Genomic DNA, 26,982 nt, shown 5'->3' with positions numbered 1-26,982 from the left:
CTGGTCATGGATCATGAAGTGTGATGTTCCTGCTGGTGGCCACGGGGGCGCCGAGCCGCCGGCTACTGTGTAGGTAGATGTGTGTGTGTGTGTGTGTGTGGTCCTGCAACTGGGAGGTGGAGGGGAGAGGATGGGAGGAGAGGGGAGAGGGGAGAGGAAGGAAGGAAGAGGATAGAGGGCTCCGCCGGGCAGCAGCTGCGACACTCTCCCGGACAAGTGGCAATTGCCAGCGGCTCGTGTTTCACCTGGGTGCCGCTGAATGGGTGACGCTTCGGGTCGAGACCCTTCTTTCAATTTGAAATGGTCAAATTGTCTCCCGGTTGATAACGGGACAAGGCACGGCTGTATTATTTGAAGTCCGGGTGATGAGGTAAGGCCGGCAAGCTGTGTAGAAAATGCTGGTTATTTCTTCAATTTCCATGCAGAACAACATTTTATGGGCTGGAGGAGCAGGTTGAGGGGCGCGGAGACTCATCGCCGAGTTGGAAGGAGCGGGTAACTTGAAGGCACCTCGGCGAATCAGGAATCTCTCCCCTCCTTGAATAATGCATTCATAAAGTATTTGGGAGACATCAGGAATCGCAGATGCTTGAGTCTTGAGTGAAACACAAAGTGCTGGATTAACTCAGCGGTTCAGTCAGCATCTCTGGAGGGAATGAAAGGGTGGGGAGCAGAGTTGCTGAGTCTGACCGCTGAGTTACTCCAGCACGTTGTGTCTCTTTCACTTGTGGTTGCTCTCGCACAAAAGATGACCTATTGTGGCAGGTCTTCTTTCACCGAGCTGATCCAGTGGCAAGAGTTGATGTTTGTGCTGGGATGGGATGGGATGGATCCCTGGGGACGGCTGTAGAGCACAATATCCCATATTATGCAGCTGCTTGTGATCTTTTCAAACGCTATCCAGGAGAAGGTGGACCATTGTCCATTCACACTACAGCCATCTTGAGGGCGGTGTGATTGAATCCTCAACTGTGCATGAGGATCCGATAGGGAGGACCTCCCTCATAACCATGCCATGGGTCCTTCATGAAGTTCCATGCTGACCACTTCCTAATGGATTTGGGTCAAAGGGATTCTTTCTTGGTTTCTTGGTCCTCCAAAATATTCCAACTGGAATTTAAACTGGAGGTGGTGAAGGGAGGGATTAAGCCAGAAAGGGTTATTGGGAAGAAAGTGCTACTTTAAATTGAGTTGCATCTGGTTGGGTAACTATAGTTTGGTGTAGATTATTCCATGCTTTAATTATGCGTGGGAAGAACGAATTGCTGTACACATCTGTCTTTGTAGCTGGGATCACAAATTGGATCGAATGCCCTCGTCTGCTCCTAATTGGTTTGGGTTTGGTGTAGGTCTTGTAATCTATGTCTAGCTGACCATTTAACATTTTGTAAAAACAGGTCAAACTTTCACAGAACCATTACTGCTAAAGACAGGCCGGGCAGCAAGGTGCAACTGAATGGAACATTATACAATAATGAGACCAGATTCAATTTTTGCAACACTGATGACAGGTAGAAACCTCAACCTAAAGGGGAGATGCAGCGAGACCTGGGTGTCATTGGTACACCAGTCATTGAAAGTAGGCATGCAGGTGCAGCAGGCAGTGAAGAAAGCGAATGGTATATTAGCTTTCATAGCAAAAGGATTTGAGTATGGGAGCAGGGAGGTTCTACTGCAGTTGTACAGGGTCTTGGTGAGACCACACCTGGAGTATTGCGTACAGTTTTGGTCTCCAAATCTGAGGAAGGACATTATTGCCATAGAGGGAGTGCAGAGAAGGCTCACCAGACTGATTCCTGGGATGTCAGGACTGTCTTATGAAGAAAGACTGGATAGACTTGGTTTATACTCTCTAGAATTTAGGAGATTGAGAGGGGATCTTATAGAAACTTACAAAATTCTTAAGGGGTTGGACAGGCTAGATGCAGGAAGATTGCTCCCAATGTTGGGGAAGTCCAGGACAATGGGTTACAGCTTAAGGATAAGGGAGAAATCCTTTAAAACCGAGATGAGAAGAACTTTTTTTACACAGAGAGTGGTGAATCTCTGGAACTCTCTGCCACAGAGGGTAGTCAAGGCCAGTTCATTGGCTATATTTAAGAGGGAGTTAGATGTGGCCCTTGTGGCTAAGGGGATCAGGGGGTATGGAGAGAAGGCAGGTACGGGATACTGAGTTGGATGATCAGCCATGATCATATTAAATGGCGGTGCAGGCTCGAAGGGCCGAATGGCCTACTCCTGCACCTAATTTCTATGTTTCTACAGTGGCTTGTATTGTTTAAATATTCTGGTGCTACATACAGCTTGATGTAGCCGCACATGAAAGTGGCCAAAGGGAAGAGGGCAACGAGGGTACATTTCAGATGATGGTGAAACATGTAACTGTTGTGGTGCAGGAAGTTTAAAATCGAGGTTGCCATTCCAGGGTTTATTATGAGATTGCTACTGTATTGGGAAGTTGTTTGTTGTGATTATATTTCAAACAGTGATCCAGATGTCCCATGACACGATCTCAAAGAAGCCAGGTTTGAGCCCAGTTTAACAGCCAATATTAATCTCACAACCAGTATAATCTACAGTCTGAAGAATGGCCCCAACCCAAATGTCACCTATCCATGTTCTCCAGAGATGCTGCCTGACCTGCAGAGTTTGTCCAGCACTCTGTGTTTTTATTTGTAAATCAGCATCTGCGGTTCCTTGTTTCAGTATTATTACATTATCTGGTATGTACAATATGCTTGCACATTATGATTGCACAATTCCTGCATTTTAAAATTACTTAATTGGATAAGAGGAGTTTAGGAAATATTGTCGGTCTGAAAATTGGTGCTTAGCTGCAACCTATGAACAGATGAATGGTCATTTTGAGCCTACATGTTGCAGTGAAGAAGCTTTATGGAAAGCTGATTTACAGCTTGCACGATAGCTGAACCTTGTTGCGAGAGCCTGAACTAGAGGCAGACTGAGAAAGCATGAATCCCCCTTAGAGATGCAAGGTGTAATCTCTGCGTAAAGCCAGGCAATTGTGTGAGGTCTGATATTTCTCATTTGCGTTCACTGAGAAAGGCATGGGAGTTCAGAGAGGGATACATGGATAATATAGAACTAGCCAGTATTAAGACAGAGCAGGTGTTCAGTGGTTCTTTGTTGTTGCGCATGCACAGCAGAGTGAAACTCTTTTGCATAACCACAAATGCAGTCGCCACAATTTTGGCGCCACTTTTAAAAATAAAAAGAAGAAAAAAACCCACTGAAATACACACAGTCCAAAGTGCAAAGTCCAGTCCATGTGTTGGAATACTGGAGCCCCTGATCCAGGTAAGTCTAGGTTATCCTGACCCAAGATCCCTCACCTCTGCGGACCTCCTCTTGTGTCCCAGGAGGTGCCTCCTGCAGCCGATCTTGAAAGCGCTGGAGGTAATAGCCCAGTCCCTCTGCTGCCAGCCCACTCCATGCATCAGTGGCCACCAGGAGCTCTCTTCTTGACACTCTGGTCTTCCAGGCTCCGAGCTTCCCCCACAAGGCGCCGATGGGTTTTCGTTCTCGGCAGTCCTTGCTTTCTCCCTCCTTCTCCTCCCCTTCCCAGCTCTCCCACAGCCCACTGTCTCCGCCTCTTCCTTTCTTCTTCCCCACCCCCACATCAGTCTGAAGAAGGGTCTCAACCCGAAACGTCACTTATTCCTTCGCTCCATAGATGCTGCCTCACCCGCTGAGTTTCTCCAGCATTTTTATCTACTGCATCATCTATGCACTCTAGTTGAAATTCCTTCACAAAACTCTAGTAAATTTGTCTGACATGATTTCTCCTTCAAGAAGCCATGCTGATTTTGCATAATTAGCCTACGATTCCATGACGATAAATGAGTCCATGCCAACCAGCGCGATCCCTGCACACTTGGGACAATTTCCGATTACACCAAGCCAATTAACCTACAAACCTGGAGTATGGGAGGAAACCGGAGATCCCAGAGGAAACCCACGCAGGTCATGGGGAGAACATGCAAACTCCGTACAGACAGCCACCCGTAGTCAAGATTGAACCCAGGTCTCTGGCAATGTATGGTAGCAACTCTACTGCTGTGCCATCCTTTATTCCTTAATAATTGATTCCAATATTTTTCCAACAATAGATGAAAGGCCTAATTGACTTCTTGTTATCTTCATGTTGATGTCCCTCAAGAATGACTACGAACAGTTATTCAATCCACTGACACTTCTCCAGAATCTAAGATTATTTGCAGAATTACAATCTACTATATCGACAGCCATTTTTTAATAAGATACTTGTGCACAATCTGCCTGTGCTAGTACACAACATATATCCAATGTAGTATTTAATTCCTCCTCAGAATTATTCAGCATTAAGGGGATACTTGTGATATCACTTTTAATAAACAATGACAAAATGTCCGTTTAACTCTTCTGTTCCCCTTGACTATTTCGTCAGCCTCAGACTCTTCAGGTCTCTTCCTTTTTACTAACTTTTATTTCACATTTCTTGCTAGTTTCTGACATTTTTTAAACTTATATTTTTAAACTCTTTGTTGGGCTGTGATTATACCCCAGTCTGCTGCTCAGAGACTAATGGGCAAATTTGGCCGAAGGGTCTGTTTCCACGTTTTGTGTCTATTACTTTGTATTCATTGCAAAATCATACTGTCATATCCATCTGGAGAAAACCTACTCTCAGCTTTGTCCACATTGTGATTGTTCTTTGCCTGAGAAGCCTGTGAGAAGCTTTTCACACAGAGAGTGGTGAATCTCTGGAACTCTCTGCCACAAAGGGTAGTTGAGGCCAGTTCATTGGCTATATTTAAGAGGGAGTTAGATGTGGCCCTTGTGGCTAAGGGGATCAGGGGGTATGGAGAGAAGGCAGGTACGGGATACTGAGTTGGATGATCAGCCATGATCATATTGAATGGCGGTGCAGGCTCGAAGGGCCGAATGGCCTACTCCTGCACCTAATTTCTATGTTTCTATGTTTAATCCATTTCTTTCTAGTTTCATAAACTCATTTTTTCATTTGACTCCTCCAGGAATAAGATGTAACACTTGATGTACAGTGGACTAGTTTGACCCCAGATTTACTACATTTCATATCTGACAATTTCTGTGTAGACATCCTCAAAGAAGTCATTGATTCTCACAAAATATTTCCGAGGGTGGCACAGCGGTATAGTTGCTGCATTACAGCACCAGAGACTCGGGGTTTGATCCCGACTATGGGTGCTGTTTGCACACTCTCCCTGTGATCGTGGGTTTTCTCCAGGTGCTCCTGTTACCTCCTACACTCCAAAGACGTCCAGTTTTTGCAGGTTATTTGACTTCAGTAAATTGTCCCTAGTGTGTAGGATAGTGCTAGTGTATGGGGTGATCGCTGGTTGGTGCGGACTCATTGGGCTGAAGGCTTGTTTCCACGCTGTATGTCTAAAGTGTGACATTGATGTATGCACATGGATGCGGAATACAATATTCCAGTTGAGCCTTCAATCTTAGGAGTTAATTCTTCATAAGATAATAAATATAGTCGGGCTCAACTATTCATTAGGCAAAATATTGGACAATTTAGCATTCCATACACTAACACCCTCAAAACATATTCTGAATCCAGTACCTCGTGCTAGTGAGGACAGGAACAGGGAGATAGGGGGTCTGAATGTGTGGCTGAGGGGCTTTAGAAGGGAGCAAGGATTTAGATTTATAGACCACTGGGATCTCTTCTGGGGTAGGGGTGACCTGTACAAAAGGGGCGGAGGGGGACCGACATTCTGGCAGGCAGGTTTGCAAGGGCTACACGTGTGGGTTTAAACTAAATACTGGGGGGGGGAGGGATTGACAATTTAAAAAAAAAAAATTTTCGTAAATGTTTTTTATTAGATTTTCCAACAAATGTACAATTTACAAGGGAAGGTAGAAAGCTCAAACAATTTAAAAAACACTTAAACAAAATTATCAAATAAAAATATTAACATTTTAATCTATAATATATTCAACCTCCTGTGGTGACCAGCATTCACAGAAGGCCTCCACAGTCCCCATGGACACCGCGTGTTCCCTTTCTAGGGACACGCGGGCACGGACGTAACCCCGGAAAAGGGGTAGGCAGCCGACCGCTGTGCGGCCATCGACTGCCCGCTGCCTGGACCCGCGAATGGCCATCTTGGCCAGGCCCAGGAGCAGACCGACAGGGAGACCCCCTCCTCCCTCCCGACCCTCCCCCGTCTGTACCGGGTGCCCATAAATTAATAACGTTGGACTAAAATGTAGCCAAAACCTGAGGAGCAGCCCCTTCAGATACTCGAACAGTGGCTGCAACCTCTCACACTCTATGTACACATGGAACACGGTCTCTTCCTCACCGCAGAAATGACAAGCAGGGGAAGAGTCCGTGAACCGGCTCAAATACCTATTACAGGCCACGGCTTTGTGCAACACTCTCCACCCCAGGTCCCCGATGTAAAGGGGGAGGACTCCCTTGTAGAGAGACCTCCACTGGGGACCGCTCCCCTCGTCAAGTGGTAGGGATTGACAAATTGGGAGTTTAAAGATGGAGTTGATGGGGAAGTGACTACAGGAAAAATTACAAACGATTCTCGAATAAATGGGAAGGAAAGCTCGAGAAGGGACAACAGAGTAAGGTCAGGGCCAATTGCGAGCGGTGTGAGGGGGGACGTGAATACGGAGGTCAAAGTGTTGTATATGAATGCGCGAAGTATAAGAAATAAAGTGGACAAGTTTGAGGCTCAGTTAGAAATTGGCATGTATGATGATGTGGGAATTACAGAGACATGGCTGCAAGAGGGCCAGGGCTGGGAACTGAATATTCAAGGGTATACCTCCTGTCGAAAAGACAGACAGGTGGGCAGAGGGGGTGGGGTTGCTCTGTTGGTGAGGAATGAAATTCAGTCCCTTACAAGGGGTGACATTGAAACAGGAGATGTGGAGTCAGTATGGATAGAACTAAGGAATTGTAAGGGTAAAAATATCCTAATGGAACTAATCTACAGGCCCCCAAACAGTAGCCTGGACATAGGGCGCAAGTTGAATCAGGAGTTAAAATTGGCATGTAGCAAAAGTAATGCTGTGGTTGTTATGGAAGATTTCAACATGCAGGTAGACTGGGAAAATCAGGTTGGTACTGGACCCCAGGAAAGGGACTTTGTAGAGTGCCTTTGTGATAGTTTTTTAGAACAGCTTGTACTGGAGCCTACCAGGGAGAAGGCAATTCTGGATTTAGTGTTATGTAATGAACCGGATTTGATAAAGGACCTCAAGGTTAATGAGCCATTAGGAGGTAGTGACCATAACATGGTCAGGTTTAATCTACAATTGGAGAGGGTGAAGGGTAGATCGGAGGTGTCAGTGTTACAGTTAAATAAAGGGGACTATGGGGCCATGAGGGAGGAGCTGACCAAAGTTGACTGGAAAGATACACTAGCATGGATGACAGTGGAACAAAAATGGCAGGTATTTCTAGGAATAATACAGAAGGTGCAGGATCAGTTCATTCCTAGGAGGAAGAAAGATTCCAAGGGGAGAAAGGGACGACCATGGCTGACAAGGGACGTCAGAGACAGTATAAAAATTAAAGCAAAGAAGTACAACGTAGCAAAGATGAGCGGGAAGCAAGAGGATTGGGTAATGTTTGAAGAACAACAGAAGATAACCAAAAAGACAATACGGGAGAAAAGATGAGGTACGAAGGTCAGCTAGGCAAGAATATAAAGGAGGATAGTAAACGCTTCTTTTAGTACGTTACGTTTTTACACATGCTCCAGAATATTGTTGTGACTGAAACTCTTATAATGCAGTTCTTTGGTCAGCCATTGCTGTTACTATAGGCTTCTTTGCAACAGTTGTGTTTCCATATCAAGTTATGGTGTGCTGCAGTGCAGAAATGGGCCCTTCTGCCCATCAAGTCTATCCCTATATCATCAAAAACCTACCTGTATTAATTCCATTTACCAGTTCTTGATCCACTGCCTCCCTCTGGGAATATAATCCCATTGAATTGAAATTGAAAACAGTGTTAGGAGAATCAGGTTTGAACTACACTGAGGAAAGTAATGAGGGGCAAGTGAAAGAGGCAGCAAAACCAATCCGAATTTGCATATAGAGCTTGTTATCTGCTTGTTATCATCATTTTGAACAATATATATGCACATTTTGCATTATCTCTATTATGTATTTCAGTTCAGCGTTGTATAGTGTGAAATCATCTCTTGAGAGGAAAGGGTATTGCTCCAAGATTAGGGCCTGTTTTGGTTTTTGGAGTTTACAGCTAGCCAATGCATGTACCTCAAGCTTTACAATTTTCAACTGTTCTCATCTCACATATAGAAAATAATAATGTGGCAAATGCAGTGAGAAAAGCAGTGTCTCTGACTGGAAATTGAAAAGGTGAGGTGGTTTATTTAGACCCTTTGATCATGAGACGGTTAACATTGGCAGAGAATGGGGTCAAATTGAGTTCCCCTTCAGTGAGCAGTGAGGAGTTTCAGTGCGGATAAAATTGTGTGGCTTGTGAAACTCCCCACCCAAAAACAAAGTTCGTAATGCTATATTTTGGGATGTTCTGTTGTCGTACAGATGCTTTAAAACTGCAATTAGCTTGCAGAAGAGCAAGTAGAATATTTATCATGTACCTGTAAGTGCAAATGTTAAATGAGTTATTTTGATATTTGATGGAATATTTGGCCCTCTTATCAATCTAGCTTTGGCAAGATGAGCAGCAGTGGAATCAAGGATGTCCTGGAGAGCAACCATGCTCTGTTGGTGGAATCTCTCAGTCAACATGCGAACAGTGTGATCGAAAAGGCCAAGACCATCTTGAACATGGAGGAGCAAGAGTTTGTTGACAGCCGAGGAACCGATGAGGATAAAATTTCAACGTTGCTGAAGAGACTGGCTACGAAAGACAATGACACCTGCAAGAATTTCATTGAAATGCTGATTATCACGATGCCCTGTAACTCGTTCCCCATGTGTCTGGAGAACTCACTAATGGCATCTGGAGAAGACACCACTCACGGTAATATCTGGTGCACTGAAATGGATTGCAAGCTATAGTACTCAAAAATCTACAGCATTGGTAAAGGGGAAGTGTGAGTTAGAATGTATTTGGGAATATTGACCTAACATTAATGAGATTGGTCCACTTTGCCCAACATAAGATAAAAGATGATTAAAAAAAAAAGGTCCATCTGATTGCCTCCTGTCCTTCTGGTAGTTGCAATGATATTGTTAATGACTCAACATAGTCATCAGTTTCATATAATTGTTTTCAAAGATCAAGCAATGATCTGAACAGAACACATTGGTAGGAAGCTTTAAAAGCCATAGTAATATTTCTCCCATATGTTACATTCAACATGCATTACGTCTCCAATTGTCAGTGGTCAATTGTGCTTTATTCTCATGCACAGTGAAATTTGTTTTTGCATATAGTTCGGTAAAACATTGCTATACCTAAGCACATTCCTGATAGCAAAGTGTACAGTAGTAGTCAACTGAGACTGCATGCAAGAGCCGCCAAGTATTGGCGCCATTTTCAAAGTTCAGTCCATGCTCTAGGTCTTATGAGCGGTGACTGATCCAAGCGAGCCCCAGGCTGCAGTGGGGCCTCCAGCTGTCTCCTTTCCTCGACGTCTGATTCATCCAGCGAACCGACATCCCTCACCCCACTCGTCCACCTTGGTACCCCGAGACAGCCTCGCGCAGATGAACTTGAGGCAGTGGCAGGCCAAGCCCTGATTCACTCTCCTCAAATGCACAAAAGAACTGTGCCCCAAAATATTAACTCCTGTGTCTTTGGTCATAAGTTCATAAGTGATAGGAGCAGAGTGAGACCATTTGGCCCATCAAGTCTACTCCGCCATTCAATCATGGCTGATGTATCTCTCCCATTCTCCTGCCTTCTCCCCATAACCCCGGACACTTCTACTAATTTTCTGCCCTGTTTTTATTCAGTTTGTTCTGCCTCAAATAGGGAAGCTTAGCTTTCCAAAACCAGAGACTAAACTTGAAAAAGTTTCATTCTCAGCGTTGGAAAATCATCTCCAAATTCCCAATTTTGTGCCCTTTATATTTTCGGCTGTGACTGAAAAAATTAGTTACCAAGTATTCAGTTTAGCCACCTGTTGATGCAAATTAAATGCCCTGACGTGCATTCAACAAAGAGACTTGTGTGCTGGTATCTAGGTTTGATCAAAATTCACATCACTGACATTTTGCATAAAAAGGACAGTGCTCAATGCCTTGCAGGAAAACTTCATAAGGAACTAGAACTTATTAAATAAACTAAAATGCAACCAAAAGAGGTGGTTATTTACTATCTTCCAAAAATTATTACTTCGTCTATAACAATGAATAGTGAAAGGCCTGGATAGAGTGAATGTGGAGAGGATGTTTGCACGAGTGGGAGCATGTAGGGATCCAGAGGTCATCGCCTCAGAATAAAAGGACGTATCTTTAGAAAGGAGATGAGGAGGAATTTATTTGCTCAGAGGGTGGTGAGTCTGTGGAATTCATTGCCTGAAAGGTCAATTGAATGGATATATTTAAGGTCAAGATTGACAGATTATTGATTCATAAGGATGTCAGGGGTTATGGGGTTGAGAGGGAAAGATAGATTTGCCATGATTGAATAGCGGATTAGACTTGATGGGCCGAATGGCCTAATTCTTCTCGTATGAGCTAATGAACTGTTTGATGTGATCCCTGGCCCTGGTCTATATTGAAACTGACTGGGGCCATTTTGCTCTCATGTACCTTATTGAATTGTCCTGGTACAAAAGTACATATTGGGACGCGTCTACCTTGGGCAAAGTTTGAAGGGCACAGATATCAGGCTGTGCTATGCCTCGCTGTGCCTGGCAGTCACGTCAGCATGAATAGTCCTTTGATTCCTTCAGCTTATGAAGTAGGTAACTCCCAGCATGTCTTTGCTTTTGTTTTGTCAGATTTGTACCACCTGGAACAGACAGATACCAGTCCTGATTTTACACAGCACTCTGAAGTAAAATCAGGTGCAAAAGGTATTGTTGGAAATCCAAGAAAAGGTATTTAAAACAGAACGAAAGAATGGCTGATTAATGGGCAAATATACCTTCTATCCTGGGATATGAATTAGAATCGTGATGTTATAATGGCTGAATGCTATTTAATTCTTGTTCCCCAATATGTATGAATGAAGAAGGGTCTCGACCCGAAACGCCACCTATTCCTTTTCCCCAGAGATGCTGCCTGACCCGCTGAATTACTCCAGCATTTTGTTTAGTTTAGTTTATTGTCACGTGTACCGAAGTATAGTGAAAAGCTTTTTTGTTGTGTGCTAAGGTGAGCTTACTCCTGTGTCAGTGCGATCAAGGGACCAATTGAGGTTACTCGCGCCGTCACAGGAGTAAGCTCCACCGCCCGCTGTCCTGTTATCCATCGCCCGCTGACCCGCTCCACTCTTTGATCTTTGCTCTTGAGCTGGTTCCCTCACTGTGCGGAATGAGGCCATGTCCTGCTCCCAGCGGCAGTCGGAATTTAAGGAATTGCGGGAAGCGGCTTTCATGAGTGCGGCCGGCGAGCGGCAGGAGAGAGGTGTTCAGATGGAGAGCGTTGCCAGAGGTGAGCGGGCCGGCAGAAGGCGTCGAGGTGGCGGCCGGTTGCGCTGTGCCATCTGAGCTACTTCACTCCCCAGCCACAATGCGGTGGCTCTGCACCCGGAGCGCCGCGGCAGTGGTGAGTGAGTGAGTTGCTGGTACGATCCCCGATCCCCTCCTTCTCAACGCTCCTGCCCGTGCTGACCCGGGCCAGACTTCCCACAAGCTGTGAAAGGAACTCTTCCCCCCCCCCCCCCCCCCCACAGCAGCACTGTCCTTTTACAGCCGCCTCCCACTTTACAGTCACTTCCCATCAGCTGCCAGCAATGAGGGATGGACTTGGCTATCAGTATAGCTACATTGTTCTTGATGTAGTCTTCAGACTAATTCGAGTCTGGTGAAGGGTCCCTACCTAAAACGTCACCTTTACTCCAGAAATGATGCCTGACACGCTGAGTTACTCCAGCACTTTGTGTCTATCTTTGGTATAAACCTGCAACTGCAGTTCCTTCCTATCACATTAGGGCTACACAATAGTTTTTGAGATATTTTCTAGCTATTTGATAATCTGATATTATTGTTGTGCACTGTGTGCTGTGGTTAACTTATTTGTATCTCTTCAGTCACTTTGCGTAAAGGAAGGAAACGATCTCCAGGACGAGTCGAGAGCCCGCATCGTGTTGTAGTGAAAAAGAGAAAAGCTGGTAAATAACAGCCGAAGTTAAAGTGAGAAGTGGCAACTATGAGTTTCATTGAGAGCAAGTGATTACTGGGCCTAGTGTTTCATGCCTAGGTTGTAATGGGCCTTACAAGATAAGATACAAGATACATTTAATTGTCATTTGGACCCCTTGAGGTCCAAACGAAATGCCGTTTCTGCAGCCATACATTACAAACACATAGACCAAGACACAACATAATTTACATAAACATCCATCACATCGCTGTGATGGAAGGCCAAATAAACTTATCTCTCCACTGCACTCCCCCCCCCCCCCATGTCAGAGTCAAAGTCAAAGTCAAAGCCCCCGGCTGGCGATGGTGATTGTCCCGCGGCCATTAAAGCCACGCCGGGTGATGCAAGGTCGCACACCGGGTCTTGGTGTTAGAGCCCCCGGCGTGCGCTCGCAGAGTCCCGCGGCCATTCCAAGCCGCGCGGGGCAGTGATGTAGGCCCCGCTCCAGGAGCTCTTCAACCCCGCAACTCGGGCGGGGGAAGTTGCCGTTGCGAAAGCCCTGAAAAGCGGTCTCCCTCCAGGGACCCGCGGGCTCCCGGTGCCGCCGTCCACAGACCTGCCGTTGGAGCCTCCGACCGCTCCGGACTCGGCCAGCTCCGCAGGCACGCAGCAGCACCAGAGCAGCGCTCCTCTTCCTATCCACCCTCCTTGCGGACTCGGCCAACGCTCCGCGACGGCGACGGTGAGTCCCGTAGCACCAGAAAAAGTTTCCCCCCCCCCCCTCTTCCTATTGGAGGCACGCTCCTCGTTACATAAAAACACAGACCCCAACGACAGACTGCGGAAACCCGACGAGGCCTTGTGGCTTAAGCTAGAGACTCGCTATGATCAGGAGCAACTAGGTCGGGTGTTTGTTTGTTTGCAGGGAGAGGGCATTGTGACAAAAAGTTTCTTGCCTGCCCTGAAAATTCACATGAATTCCCCAGGGCAAAAGCACCCAGTTTCTAGTTTTAGAGGATTGGAATGTAAATCTGGATATTCAGAGGCTCAGAGCCCTTGTGTAGATGAGCCTGGTCTTCTTAGTTTTAGATATACAGCATGTATACACCCTTTCAATACGCCCTGCAGCCCACCGAGGAAGCCAGAGCACCCGGAGAACTCTGCTGAACATAATTACAGTAAATACTCAATGGAATGCATTACAGAGCAGCTGCCACTGACATTGAATTAAATTCCAAGCATCCATTCCTTTTTTTTGTTTCCTCATCTCTCAGAGAATAACAAGCTGAGTGAGAGGTCGCAAGTAGCTAAGATGCTTTGGACATTACGTGTGTGCATGGAGCTGACAGGAGAACTGATCTGCATTTTTGAATACAAGTCGGAGATCAGTTTTCAAAATGATTGAGAGTGCGGAAGAGGTTTACCAGAATGCTGCCTGGATTAGAGGGTTTCAGCATCGGGGGAGAGGCTGGATAGACTTGGATTGTTTTCCCTGGAACTTCGGAGGTCGAGGGGAGACTTGATATAATTATATAAAATTATGAGAGGTATAGATAGGGTCGACAGTCAGAACGTCTTTCCCAGGGTGGAAATGTCCAACACTGGAGGGTACAGGAGAGAGGGGGAACGTTCATTGGGAATGTGCGGAGCAGGTGTTTTACACAAAGAGTGTGAGGGGAAGTTGTGAGAGTGGCATTTAAAAGGCTGTTGGATAGACACATGGAATTGCAGAGAATAGAGGATATGGATCATGTACTGACAGATAAGATCAGTTTAACTAGGCATCATGTTCGACACACACACATTGTGGGTCGAAGGGCCACAATGTTGTACTGTTCTAAATTCTGCGTTATGTTTTTAGGTAAACATAAGAAAGTAACAGCATTGACTACAACCAAGTCGACCCAAACCGTGTTAACTCCAGACCCTGAAGAAATGGACCAAACTCTGCATCAATCAGGAGATGAATATTTGAACTTGCCAGCAATTTCAGGTCACATACAACATATTCTTTTAAAGTCAATTTGTCTTTTTGTTAATTAACAGCTTTTGATGTGGGTGGGAAATGATGCTTTACATTTACAAAGCACCAGTTTAGGCCTCAGCTGGAGGACGCTGCCTAATTCTGGTCACCGCACTTTAAGATGGATGTCAGAACCTTGTAAAGTGCTTACCAGGCTGCTATCAGGAGAAGTCATCCCAGTGTATGGGGGAAATTGGGTTGTTCAGAGTCACGAAGGTTTAGAGGAGTTTTAATAGATGAATTCAAAATTAAATAAAATGCTTTACTATAGTAATATGAAGAAATTGTTTTCAGTCAAAGAAGATCCAATATCTAGAGAATACAAGTTAACGAATGTGAGGAAATTAGTTTTGCCATTTGTAAGAGTTCAGTTCAGTGAAGTTTAACCGATCAACAGAAAGGCAATACATGATTACAATCGAGCCATTTACAGTGTACAGATACAGGATGCGGGAATAATGTTTAGTGCAAGTAAGAATGAGCATATAACATATAACATATATATAACATATAACAATTACAGCACGGAAACAGGCCATCTCAGCCCTTCAAGTCCGTGCCGAACACTTATTTTCCCCTCATCCCATCTACCTATCTATCCAATTAATTTTTAAATGATAAAATCGAACCTGCCTCCACCACTTCCACTGGAAGCTCATTCCACACAGCTACCACTCTCTGAGTAAAGATGTTCCCCCTCATGTTACCCCTAAACTTCTATACCTTAATTCTCAAGTCATGTACTCTCGTTTGAATCTTCCCTACTCTCAAATGGGAAAAGTTTATCCATGCCAACTCTGTCTATCCCTCTCATCATTTTAAAGACCTCTGTCAAGTCCCCCCTTAACCTATGTATTCCTGTTGGAGTTTTGAGTTTAATAATATTCTGGGAGCTCAGTTGTATGTAGGGGTGTCCATAAGTGGGGGGGGGGGCTCATAACCCAGGGGGACGGCCAGTAACCAGCAATCAGGTTAGGATGAACTGCCTTAAGTTAGAATGCACAAACCTGCAGCACAGATTAAGTCAACGCTGCTTGCTATTTCTGATCCTTTCCGAAAGTATAGATTGTGCCATAGCTTTGAGACTAGTTGGTTCACAGAGTGCAATCCAATCTCACTCTGCATCCCTGCGTCCTGAGGTGGGGTCAGGTGCACACACGTTATTTCAATGCTAAATCGAAGTTGGTTTTAGTGGATCTTCTTCATCTGAGTTTATCTTGAGATAATCTAGGTGCAGAGACAATCCAATAATTAACAATAAATCGCATTAATATCATGTTTTTAACAAGAACAAAACATTGTAAGGCACATGACTGTGGTGTTACCAAATAACTCCATGCCACACAAGGTGATGTTGGCGCAGATAACCAGAGGCTTGGTCAAAATGAAACAGTTTGACCAGTGTCTTAGAGACGGAAAGGAAAGCAGGAGATTTTGGAAATGAATTCCAGAGCTTGGATCTGGGCAGCTGAGGGCACAGTCCAATAAACATTCTTAAATATTAACAATAGACCTGAATTCCATATCAGAAATGGTAATACAGATGGGAGAGATTAGAGGGTTATGATTTTAAAATGGAAGGGTCAATTAACCAGTATGTCAGCGAACATAGTATAGAAACAAAGAACTGCAGATGCTGGTTTATGTCAACGATAGGCACAAAGTGCTGGAGTAACTCAGCTGTTCAGACGGCCTCTCTGGAGAAAGGATGGGTGATAGGCCACTTCTTCTGACTTGAGTCTGAAGAAGGGTCCTGACCCGAAACGACAGCCATCTTTTTCTCCTGAGATGCTGCCTGACCCGTTGAGTTACTCCAGCACATTGTGTCTATCTTCTGTCAGCATACACAACAGTGATGGCAGAATGAAGTGGAACAAGTTAGGATTGGGATGGCTGAGTTCGCCGTAGCCAGAAAGAGGGAGATCATCTAGCTGATCATCTAGCATTATAATGGTTAGGTCTGGAGGAAACAAAGTGAGAAGTGAAACTTTGGAGAGCTGATGAGGCGTGATAAGGTGAGAGTTGACCATATGGAGAACATTGCATAAAAAGAGAAAATGTTGGAAATACCCAGCAAGTCAGGCAGCATCTGTGGATGAAGAAATAGAGTTAGCCTTTCATGCTGTTGACTTTTCTTCAACATTACAGATGAAAAACGTTTTAAGTTGCAGTGTTGGGGAGGGGTGGGAAGTCCAAAGGGGAATGTCTGTAATGAGGAAGACCAGGAGAGACTGAGACAAGTGGTGGGGAAGTTTGCCAAGAGAAGGTGGAGAAGGCTTGTCCTGTTGAGTATTGCCGGCATTTACTGATTGTAGCTCAGTTTGCATTTTAATATTTGCCTGATAAATTTGTGACACACGGTATTGTAATGATGTCATGTGAATCAGCAGGTTTATACCGCATGAGGCACAATGTATTTTGGCGTCAGACGGGTGCATCATTCAACTCTTGTAATCTGAGCAGGCCTGCATTAAATGGCAAACAACATGTGATAGTGACAGCATATGTACACAAGAAGACGCATAAGCATTTACAAGTTCCCATTGTTGAGAAGAAGAGGAACAGGGCAGGATTTACCAACAACAAGCCTTGTAGAGCTGCGGAAATTGCATCTCTCGTTGTTATAACTAAGTTTCCTGGTGTGTTAAACGAATTCCCAGCTCCCTGAATTAGTATCCTATACCACAAGAATACTAATCTGTGGAAGTATTCATGGGATGGGGAAAAGATCTTTTCCCTGCATTTGGGGCAAACCAGTAGCATGCAAGTGTCTTCCATGATTAACACTAGAATATTGGCAATCTGGGTGATGCAAGACAATTACAAAATTGTCAACAGTCACTTTCTTGCATTTATCCCACCTGTGGTGTGCTACATACCCATCCATCCAACTCGGATTTGTTGGCAGGCAACTACAATTGCTGCTTTATACCGATGACAGGGACAAAATGCTGGAGTAACTCAATGGGTGTCTCTGGAGAAAAGGAATAGGTGATGTTTCAGGTCGAGACCCTTCTAACCAGACCCAGACCATCCAGGCTGAAGAAGGGTCTTGACCCGAAAAGTCACTTATTCCTTTTCTCCAGAGACGTTGAGTTGCTCCAGCTTTTTGGGTCTATCATCCAACTCTGATGTTCTCTTGCAAAGATGCAGTCATTCAAACACCAAAATGAGTTCCAGGTTATGTTCATCAGGAGTAAATTGCTCAGAGGAGTAATTTCTAGGGATTTACCCCCCACTGTAAATGGAGATTCGTGAGCAGAAAAAAAAAAGCCAATTTCTAGCACAGAAATGTAACTTTTAAGGAGAGTTGCAGCCAGGGGAAAAGATGAAATAACATTTGAAACAATCATCTTGTTCAAATCATAGTCATAGTGTGTTACAGCATGGAAATAGGCCCTTCGGCCCAACTTGCCCACAACAACCACCATGTCTCATCTACACTAGTCCCACCGACCTGCCTATGGCCCATATCCCTCAAACCCTGTCCTATCCACGCTTCTTAAAGGTTGCAATTGTACCTGCAATCTCTATCTAACAATCTCTACGTGGTTTGATTTCCCACATAGAGATTGTTAGCATTCAAAAAACAAACAGGATTTGATTACTCGAGGTTTTCTGCTTGCTGGTACATCATTCACATTTACTCAATCAGTTGAACATCATGGAGAAGTATTTTCATAACCATGGGCTAATTTCTCTGTCATTGAGCTCTAAAACTCATCTTGTTTTTCCATTGACAGATTCTGCAGAGGACTACAGAGCATTTATGATACAGACCATCTCCCAGAAATACGTAGCCAGTGCCTCAAAGGAAGAGAAAATGAAACAAGTAACCGTTGCCCAGACGTTACGGAGTTTAAGCATGAACAAACTCAAGGAGAGAATCGACGCCAGCCGGGACGATGTGCTTAGTTCACCTGGGGTTGAGGAGAATGAATACATCCTTGCAAACCTAGCAGAGTTTCTCAACAAAAATCGCATTACAACTTGCAAGATCAATATCCTACTTGGAAAAGCGGGAACTGGGAAGACCAAGTTGGTACACAAAATTTGTTATGAGTGGACTAAAGGAGCTGTCAGCCAGTTCCAGTATGTATTCTTGTTTGAGTTTCGTCAACTGAACTTAATCAATAAGAACATTGACCTGAAGACCATGTTATTCGACTTGTTTCTCAAACCAGAAAGGAACGCCCATGCTGTGTTTAGATATATAGTAGGAAACCCACAGCAGGTTTTAATTATTTTCGATGGATTTGATGAGTTTGCGTGGAAATCTTCTGTCTGCACCTCCGCTGTTTCTAGCGATCCCAATGCACTACTGTCAGTGGGACAATTATTTTCCAGCTTGTTTAATGGGACGATGCTCCCTGGATGTACAGTTCTGATCACTTCCAGGCCCAAAGACATCCTCTGCTTGCCTTTGGATGCTGTGGGTTATGTGGGGGAAGTCTCGGGGTTTAACCAATATAAGATTGAAGAATATGCCAGCCATTTCTTTGAAAGCACTGAGCACCGTTGTAAGGCCATATCACACTTGGAAAAGAATAGGAACATTTTAAACATGTGCTACATCCCTGTCTTATGCTGGGTTGTCTTCCTGAGTCTTGAACACTTGTTATCTCAAAGTCACTTGGAACCCAAGCTACCTCATACAATGACTCAATACTACATCAAGATGCTCACAGTATTTTTAAGCAAAGGTGCCAAGGTTACAGAGGCCCCGGGCCACGTTGAAAACTTGCTGCTCAACAAATACAGGGATGAGATTCATGGTTTGTGCAACCTTGCTGTAAAGGGACTCCGGGAGAGTAAATATTTATTTTATTTAAAAGATCTACTTTCTGAAAAGGTCTCCAAGTTTGCTTCCTCATTTGGATTTCTTTCCACTTTCGAAGTGAAAACTATTGACCATAACCAAGAGATTGGATACGCCTTCGTCCACCTGACACTTCAGGAGTTCCTCGCTGCACTTCACCATCTCATCGACAGCCAGACCACGCACCAAATGTTGAAAAGCAGGCTTTTCCTCAAATCAAAATGGGCTTGGAAGATCGACGTGAAGCACGAGTTTACGGATGCGGTCCACGTGTTCCTGTCTGGCTTGGCGTCGAATGGGTGCGAGCAGTTCCTCAGCGTCCTGGCAAACAAGAATGAAACGTGGGTACAAGAAAAGCAGAAGGCTATCTTGCTGAACCTGCGCAAGTTGGCCACCACCAACCTAACGGGGCCAAAAATCATTGAGCTGTGCCACTGTGTGTACGAGACACAGGACCATGAGCTGGCACGTGACATTGCCGCGCAGTTACGGTACAAGTTCGAGCTGCGCAACTTCAGGCTCACGGCAGTGGACATGACTGCCCTAACTTTCATTATAGATAGCGGAACCAGCTCCGCCTCTGTGGATATTGGAGGCTGTGCCCTGGATCTAGAATGTGTCTCTGTCTTGGGCACTTGCAAGAACTTAGAAATATTAGTGTAAGTAAATGCATGCAACCTGCAGCACAGTTTTTATAGTTCAATGATACTTTGTTGTCACGTGTACCTAAGGTCAATGAAATGCTTTGTTTTAGATAGATAGATAGATAGCCTTTTATTGTCATTCAGAAATCTGAACGAAATTGCAGCAGTCATACATATAATACCATACAATAAAACAACAATAAACACACATTAACATCCACCACAGTGAGTCCACCCAGCATCTCCTCACTGTGATGGAGGCAAAAGTCTTAGGTCGCAGTCTCTTCCCTCCTCTTCTCCCTCTGCGCTGGGGCGATACCCCCCCCCCCCCCCCCCCCCCCCCCCCCCCCCCCCCCCCCCCCGGCGATGTTAAGAACAGTCCCGTGGCTCAAACACCGCGGCCCGGGGTGGTTGAAGCTGCCGCCCACCAGTTCTGCAGAAGCAGCTGCTGGCCCGCGGCCGAACCCTGGGCTCAGGCCACCGCCGCCAGAACACCGTCCCAGCCACCCTCACGAGAGTACTGTGCCGTCTTCAGCCTCGGGCTGGGCTGCCCCGACATGGGCGCCGAACCTCCCCCGGACCGGGCCGCCCCGACTTGGGCGTCGCTTCTCCCCCGGACCGGGCCGCCCCGACTTGGGCGCCGAACCTCCCTCGGGCTGCGAGCGCCGCACCTTCCCGAGCTCGGCCGCTCCGACGGGAGCCTCGTTCCACCCTCGGGCTGGCCGTCCTCACGGGAGCGTCCCAACCTCTTCCAGCCCTGAGCCGGACCACCCTCACGGGAGCGAGCTCAGAGCGAGTCCTGACGGTGCTCTGCCTCCGGAGCCTCGAGGTCGTCAGCTCCATTAGGCCTCAGCGCAGACGGAGGCAGAGAAGGGGAATACGACAAAAAGGTCATATTCCCCTGCAGGGAGAGACTGCAAACCCCGTTTCAACACCCCCCCCCCCCCCCCCCAAAAACACAAGCTAAAACCAAAAACTAGACTAAACAAACAAAATAAACAACATAAAAAACACAAAGACAACGGGACCGCCGGTAAGCCGCTGCAGCCAGAGCCGCGCCGCCACTCCGAACACAACCCAGTAAAATCATATAGAGGACCTCACCTAGGCTGTACACAAGTGTCATCATGTTTTGGCACCAACAAAGTTACAAATGTTCACCAAACAGTCTACTGCCTGCCACCGTACAGGGCAGCAGGCCGACGGAATGGCAAACAGCAATTCTGCTCTGAATTTATCTCCTTGTTGGCCGTGTGTTCAATGCTACCATTAAAATGGACGAATTTCTAGTGGATTACCCTCCTAGTTTGGAGCTGAATCTAGACTCGGGTCTGTGTTACGTTTAGAGATACAGCGTGGAAACAGGGTCTTCGGCCCACCGAGTCGATGCTGACCAGCGATCACCCATACACCAGTTCTATCCTACGCACTGGGGACAATTTACAGAAACCAATTAACCCGCTAATCTGCACGTCTTTAGAATGTGGGAGGAAACCTGAGCACCCGGAGAAAACCCACGCAGTCACAGGGAGAACGTAGAAACTCTGTACAGACAGCACCCGTAGTCAGGATCCAACCCAGGTCTCTGGCACTGTAAGGCAGCAACTCTACCACTGCGCCACAGTGCTGCCCTACATGCCCTGGATCGAAACTATAAGAAGGACCTGGCATTCATTCTGGATTTCTGGTGTCGGTGAATGGCCAGTGTTACAACACCTTAAACGAACTATAGCCAAGGCAATTGAAGGGGAAGTTTACTCAGGCTCTGGGATCCTTTTCATTGCACCCCATGCCAAATTGTACAGAACGTTAGAGACCCCAAGTACTAGATTCAGTGATGTGCAGTTTGCCGTGTGAGACACCTTTTTCAGATGGTAGGTTTCCCTGTCCTTGACCTCCGGCTGGGGCTTTCCTTTAGCTTTTTATACGCACATCAAAACCATCATAAAATGTCAGTCAGATCCCTTCCACATTTCACTCAACTTTCATTACCCATTCTTTCCACTTCCCTGAAATCTGTGGAGAGGATTGTGACACAGAGGCTAAGGTTATTTACAAAGACTGCTTTTATCATATTGTCCTCCCTGTGCTCCCTCAGCAGAGTGACGTCATTGGGCCCACTCTTCCTTCCGTCCACCGGTTCCCTCAACACTGTCCCATCCTGACGAAATTCCCCCTTTCACATGCACCACTCCCTCACGTTCCAACTCTTTCTCGGAGCAGAAAGTCACTCTTAATGCTGACGACCAGATGCTGCTGATGAGGAATTGAGAAAGTAGGATAACATAGACCTAGTGTGAACGTGTGATTGATGGCTAGCATGGACTCAATGAGCCGAAGGGGCTGTTTCATGACGTATCTTCTAATAACCTGAGATTCTCTGTGCCTTTCGTAATGTTTGTCCTGCATTTTGAGTCCTTGCAATGAACGACAGTCTTTGAGAACATCCTTGGAGGGTTTTACTTTCTTCTCTATTGACATCTTTCTGGATGAGTATTGTGTCCGTTGGCCTATCTGATGAAATAGGCCGGGTATGCTTAAGGCCTCAATGCTGGCGGTGTTGGCTTGTGGGAAGTTGTTGACATTGGTTTGTTGATCCTGCCTATGGATTTGGAGGATTTTGCAGACACTGCATTGGTGATACTTCATTGGTGAAGTGCCAACTGTAGGTGGTCCAACGTTATGTCCAGCAGGTCAGTGATCAGTAAACTTTAGGTACACAAAAATGCTGGAGAAACTCGAAATGCGGGTGCAACAGCATCTATGGAGCGAAGGAAATAGACAATGTTTCAGGCCAAAACCCTGATTCAGACTGATGGGGGGGTGGGGGGGGCGGGGAGAAGAAAGGAAAAAGGAAAAAGGAGGAGGAGGAGCCCGAGGGCTGAGGGAGAGCTAGGAAGGGCAGGAGATAGCAAGCCCTGGTAAACTTTAGAAGTCTTTACTCAAAACAAAATGAAACTTTTAAAGCGAAAACCTGCTGCATAATATTAGCCCAACAGACTAGGGTTCGCATTTAGTTGGAATGTCCCCACATTTTACTTGCTCTCCAACCCAATAGTTGCTATTTGTGGTATAACGTCATATGAAATTTATTCCCTCCCATTTTTACCTTTTTACCTTTTCATTTTTAGTTTATATTGATTTTTTAGGCACATTTCACAAAGCTACTATCTTTAAGGAAATTAACGTTAATTTTTCTTCCAAAGAGTCACTGGGCAGAACAGTAGCTAGCATGCCATGCCAGAACAATAGCATGCCATGCCCATCACTTTCCTCTCTCTGCTGCCTAACTCCTCCAGTGTTGTTGAACGAGTTGCTTCACAACAACATAAGGGCATTTCAGCCACACTACAGCTCACGACATTGAGAATAGCTGGATCTTTGGGCAGATAAATGGTACGCAAGAAAGAAAGAAGAAGGCAAGATTTCTGGACAACATGAATTTCTGTTTTATGGTAGAAACAAGGAACTGCAGATGCTGCTTCGGAAAAAAAAAGACACAAAGTTCTGGAGTAGGTCAGGCAACATCCCTGGAAAACATGGGTTTCGGGTCAGGACTTCAGAGTTCTTCAGAGTCTTGAGTCTGGAGAAGGGCCCTGACCTGAAACATCACTATCTTTGTTCTCCATGGATGTTACCTGGCTCACCAAGTTACTCCAGCACTTTGTAACATTTTTTGCTATTGGTCTGCTAAGACCAGGATTGATGGAGTCCTGAGAGCTGCCTCAGGCCAAACTCTATGCAAGATATACAGTTGTCAATTGTCAGTGTGGCTTGCATGCTATAATGGGCTACAAAGTGAAGTTGGTCAGTATTGCTGGCCCTCCCGACCAGGTCAATGAAACTATGCTCGCTTTGAACAGAGGGTTGGTGGAATGATGTTATCTGTGGCAATAGCTTCGGATGTGCCTGTACCAATGGTCACTGTCACAGGTGTCAGATCAGCCTTCCTGAGAGTGAACCCGTGAAAAACAACTGGCCTGGATCGAGTCCCCAGCCGTGCCCTCAGGGCCTGTTTGGATCAGCGGGCATGTGTATTCACAAACATCTTCAACCTCTCTCTACTCCATTCTGATGTACCCACCTGCTTTATGTAGACCACTATCATACTGGTGCCAAAGAAAAGCAAGGTAGCATGCCTTAGTGACTGCTGCCCAGTGACTCTGGCATCCATCATCATGAAATACTTTGAGAGACTGGTGAAGGCACTCATTAACTCCTGCCTTCCAGACAGCCTTGGTGCACTGACAGTCTGATTTCATCCTTCATCTGCTAGATTCCTTATGATATTATACGTCTTTTTTAAGTACATGTCACAAAGCTACTATCTGTAAGGAAATTACTGTTCATATTTAAAACATACGTGATCTGAAATCTCAACCTGAACCATACGAGTCAAGTAATTCCTCTCTACTCCTTTCTCATCAACCACTGTGTCCCCACCCACCCATCCATCCCACCACCTTGCCCGATCCAACAGTTGTGTCCACCTGTGTCTAGGGTGAACCGGTGAAGAATGTGCTTTCCTAAATTTTTATCCTTGGCATTCCAGTGAGGAACAGCAAATTCTGTGATTGTATCAAGTTTGGAGGATAATATTGTATGTATTTATAAACCTGTACAAAAATGTATTAAAATATATTTTCAATTGTAGGTTCAAATGCAGAAAATATGGGGACAAATTTGCTCAAACTTTATCTGAAGTTATTCCCCAAATCAGCGGCTTGAAGAAGCTAATGTAAGAATTGACTAACATTATCATTTTATAATTGTCGACAAAGAAATTGGATTGCATAGAACTGCAGCTTGGATATGGGAGTAGATGACATCAATATGCACCCATATTTTATGCCTAAGTAACATGTCATGTGCTTTTGGGCACATTTGCATGTGTTTCCAAAGGAAGTACAGCCTTTCAGTGAACTGGATTGAGCACTTCATTTTATTTCCTTATTACCAATCAAATAACCAAGCATAGGTGATTTGCTCAACAGCAGAAGTTAGATCATAGTTCAACAAGGTGTACATTACACTGAATGTAGTTGAGAGCATGTCATTTGGCATTCATTCACCTGGCTATTTTGAGTTTATGTGTGGAAAATGTTTCCCTGTAATATTTATTTCCATAAAATATCACAGCAGGTTGTTGCATCTGTGGACTGCTGTCTGCAGTTTACAGATCCTTTGCTCTGTGAGGGCACAAGATCACAAGCTCTGTCTTTGGGATGAGATGCCCTCCCAAAGACCTAGGAGCTACTTGCTATCCAGCATTCCCCTCCCTTCTCACTCCTTATCTGCCGTTTCACCATGCAATTGGCATCGCTGCTCTACGTCTAATAAGCATCAGCACTTATGAAAAGGGAATACTTGGTTTTACTGTCTCCTTAAAAGCTTTTGACAATTATGTCCTATAGCAAAGATGGCCCAATTTAACCTGTCATTTAGCATTAGCGCTAACCTGAACACACATTTAGTGTGCCAAAAGTGGGTGCAATCCAATTTCTAGGCATATGCTTTTGTGTACTTGATAAACATCAAATGTAAAGGAAAATTGGAAACTTGTTGCAAGTTCCATGAAGTCTGTGGTTTGCATGCCTTAATGCATTTGAAGCACTTGCGCATGCTTGAGCCCGTTCAAGTGCATTGGCCACGAACTGCATACAATCCATGCATGGATCTTGTTGGCACGCATTCAGAAACTGCAGTGCTTGTGAAGCTTACTTTGTGGTGGTGTCCCGTGGAGCCTAATGTTCAGTGCCTGCTTCACATAGAAGTTTCTAAAGTAAAGTATCTATCCATTGCAGTGGTGTCACCTTTGGTCAAAACTATAGCTTTAATTTGAAGGTACTAATGGAAAATAAACTTGTGATTCCAGCCTTACATCTTGCAACATTGGCGTGAAGGGAGCGAGCCTCTTGTCTTCTGCACTACGGTTCTGCCAGCAGTTGGAAGAAATAAAGCGAGTATCTCAAATACAACAAGTTATTCAACTTTAGTCTGCTTGGCACCATTGTGCTCACCCTTGCCTACTTCTGTTTAATTCCAGCTTGCATGATAATGAGCTGGAGGAAGCAGGGATCGAGGCGATCGTTAACGTGCTTCCTGAAATGAGAAACCTGAGAAAAGTCGAGTAAGTGGCATTTTCAAGATTGCACGTTCCCATGTGGGTGAATGAAGCTGTCATAACTCATCCATCCGGCCACCTGGGTGGGGAAAACAAAGTGCAGCGGGGAACCTGCCAACTTGGTGGTCTTTGGAGTGTGGGGGGGAAACCGGAGCGTTGGGGGAAGCCCATGCTTCAAGGGGAGAACGTACAGACTCTGTGCAGACAGCACCGGTAGTCAGGATTGAACCGGGTATCTGACGCTGTAAGGCAGCAACTCTGCTGCTGCACCATGTCGAGCCCATCTGGAAAGATCCCACAAAGTTCATGTTTTATTGGCGAGGAAGACCCACTTTTTCTCATTTGCTGGATCAATGCGTCTTCATCGGGACTAAAGAGCAGAGGGGAGATAGCCGACATGAAGAGGTGACAAGGAGGGACGGTGCAAGAACCATCTTGGCCCACCCCTCTCTCACTCGTTTACATTTGTTTTATTGCGTTGCAGACAGTGAAGAAGTTGGTCAACTCTCTGGGGTTCATAAGTTGATGATTTAGTGGAGCAGAATTAGGCCATTCGGCCCATCAAGTCCACTCTGCCATTCCATCATGGCTGATCTATCTTTCCCTCTCAACTCCATTCTCCCGTCTTTTCCCCTTAACTCCCGTGCTAAACAAGACTCTGTCAATCTCTGCCTTAAAAATAACCATTTACTTGGCTTCCACAGCAGTTTGCTGGCAATGAATTCCACAGATTCACCACCCTCTAGCTAAAGAAATGCCTCCTTATCTCCTTTCTAAAGGTACATCCTTTTATTCTGAGGCTATGGCCTCTGGTCCTAGACTCTCCTACTACTGGAAACCTCCTCCTCACATCAGGCCTTTTACTATTTGGTACGTTTCAATGAGATCCCCCCCACATGCACATAAACCTCCTCTGGACCCAAATTTCAAAGCACTTTCTTTGTGAACATAAAAGCTGGAAATGATCATCAGGTCTCTTAGCATCAATGCAGCTAACATTTCAAATCAAGGTGTAATTTGAAATATTGATACATGGATAGGACAAGTTTGGAGGGATATGGACCAAGCGTAGGCAGGTGGGACTTGTGTAGATGGGGCATGTTGG

At 45.3% G+C, this 26,982-nt stretch overlaps 2 protein-coding genes across 2 annotated transcripts in view; both read left to right on the top strand.

The window, feature by feature from the left end:
- Positions 1-25,774, top strand: LOC129705128 (protein NLRC5-like). The gene is made up of 8 exons (XM_055648557.1): positions 1-69; positions 8,715-9,031; positions 10,962-11,060; positions 12,215-12,295; positions 14,129-14,260; positions 18,034-19,768; positions 24,408-24,491; positions 25,629-25,774. The coding sequence occupies exons 1-8, from the start codon at positions 14-16 to the stop codon at positions 25,747-25,749; spliced, it is 2,625 nt and encodes an 874-aa protein (XP_055504532.1). The 5' UTR covers positions 1-13; the 3' UTR covers positions 25,750-25,774.
- The window catches only part of LOC129705127 (protein NLRC5-like), a 90,666-nt gene continuing 89,456 nt past the window's right edge, over positions 25,773-26,982 (top strand). Inside the window, exon 1 of the mRNA XM_055648556.1 lies at positions 25,773-25,883. Coding sequence (XP_055504531.1) covers positions 25,861-25,883 — 23 coding nt within the window. The 5' untranslated portion in view covers positions 25,773-25,860. The remainder of the gene's footprint in view (positions 25,884-26,982) is intronic.

The sequence above is a fragment of the Leucoraja erinacea genome, chromosome 17 (genome assembly GCF_028641065.1).
Source record: "Leucoraja erinacea ecotype New England chromosome 17, Leri_hhj_1, whole genome shotgun sequence".
In the NCBI taxonomy this organism is placed as follows: Eukaryota; Metazoa; Chordata; class Chondrichthyes; order Rajiformes; family Rajidae; genus Leucoraja; species Leucoraja erinaceus.
The sequence above is the reverse complement of the archived record's forward strand: the minus strand, read 5'-3'. Positions and strand labels throughout refer to the sequence as shown.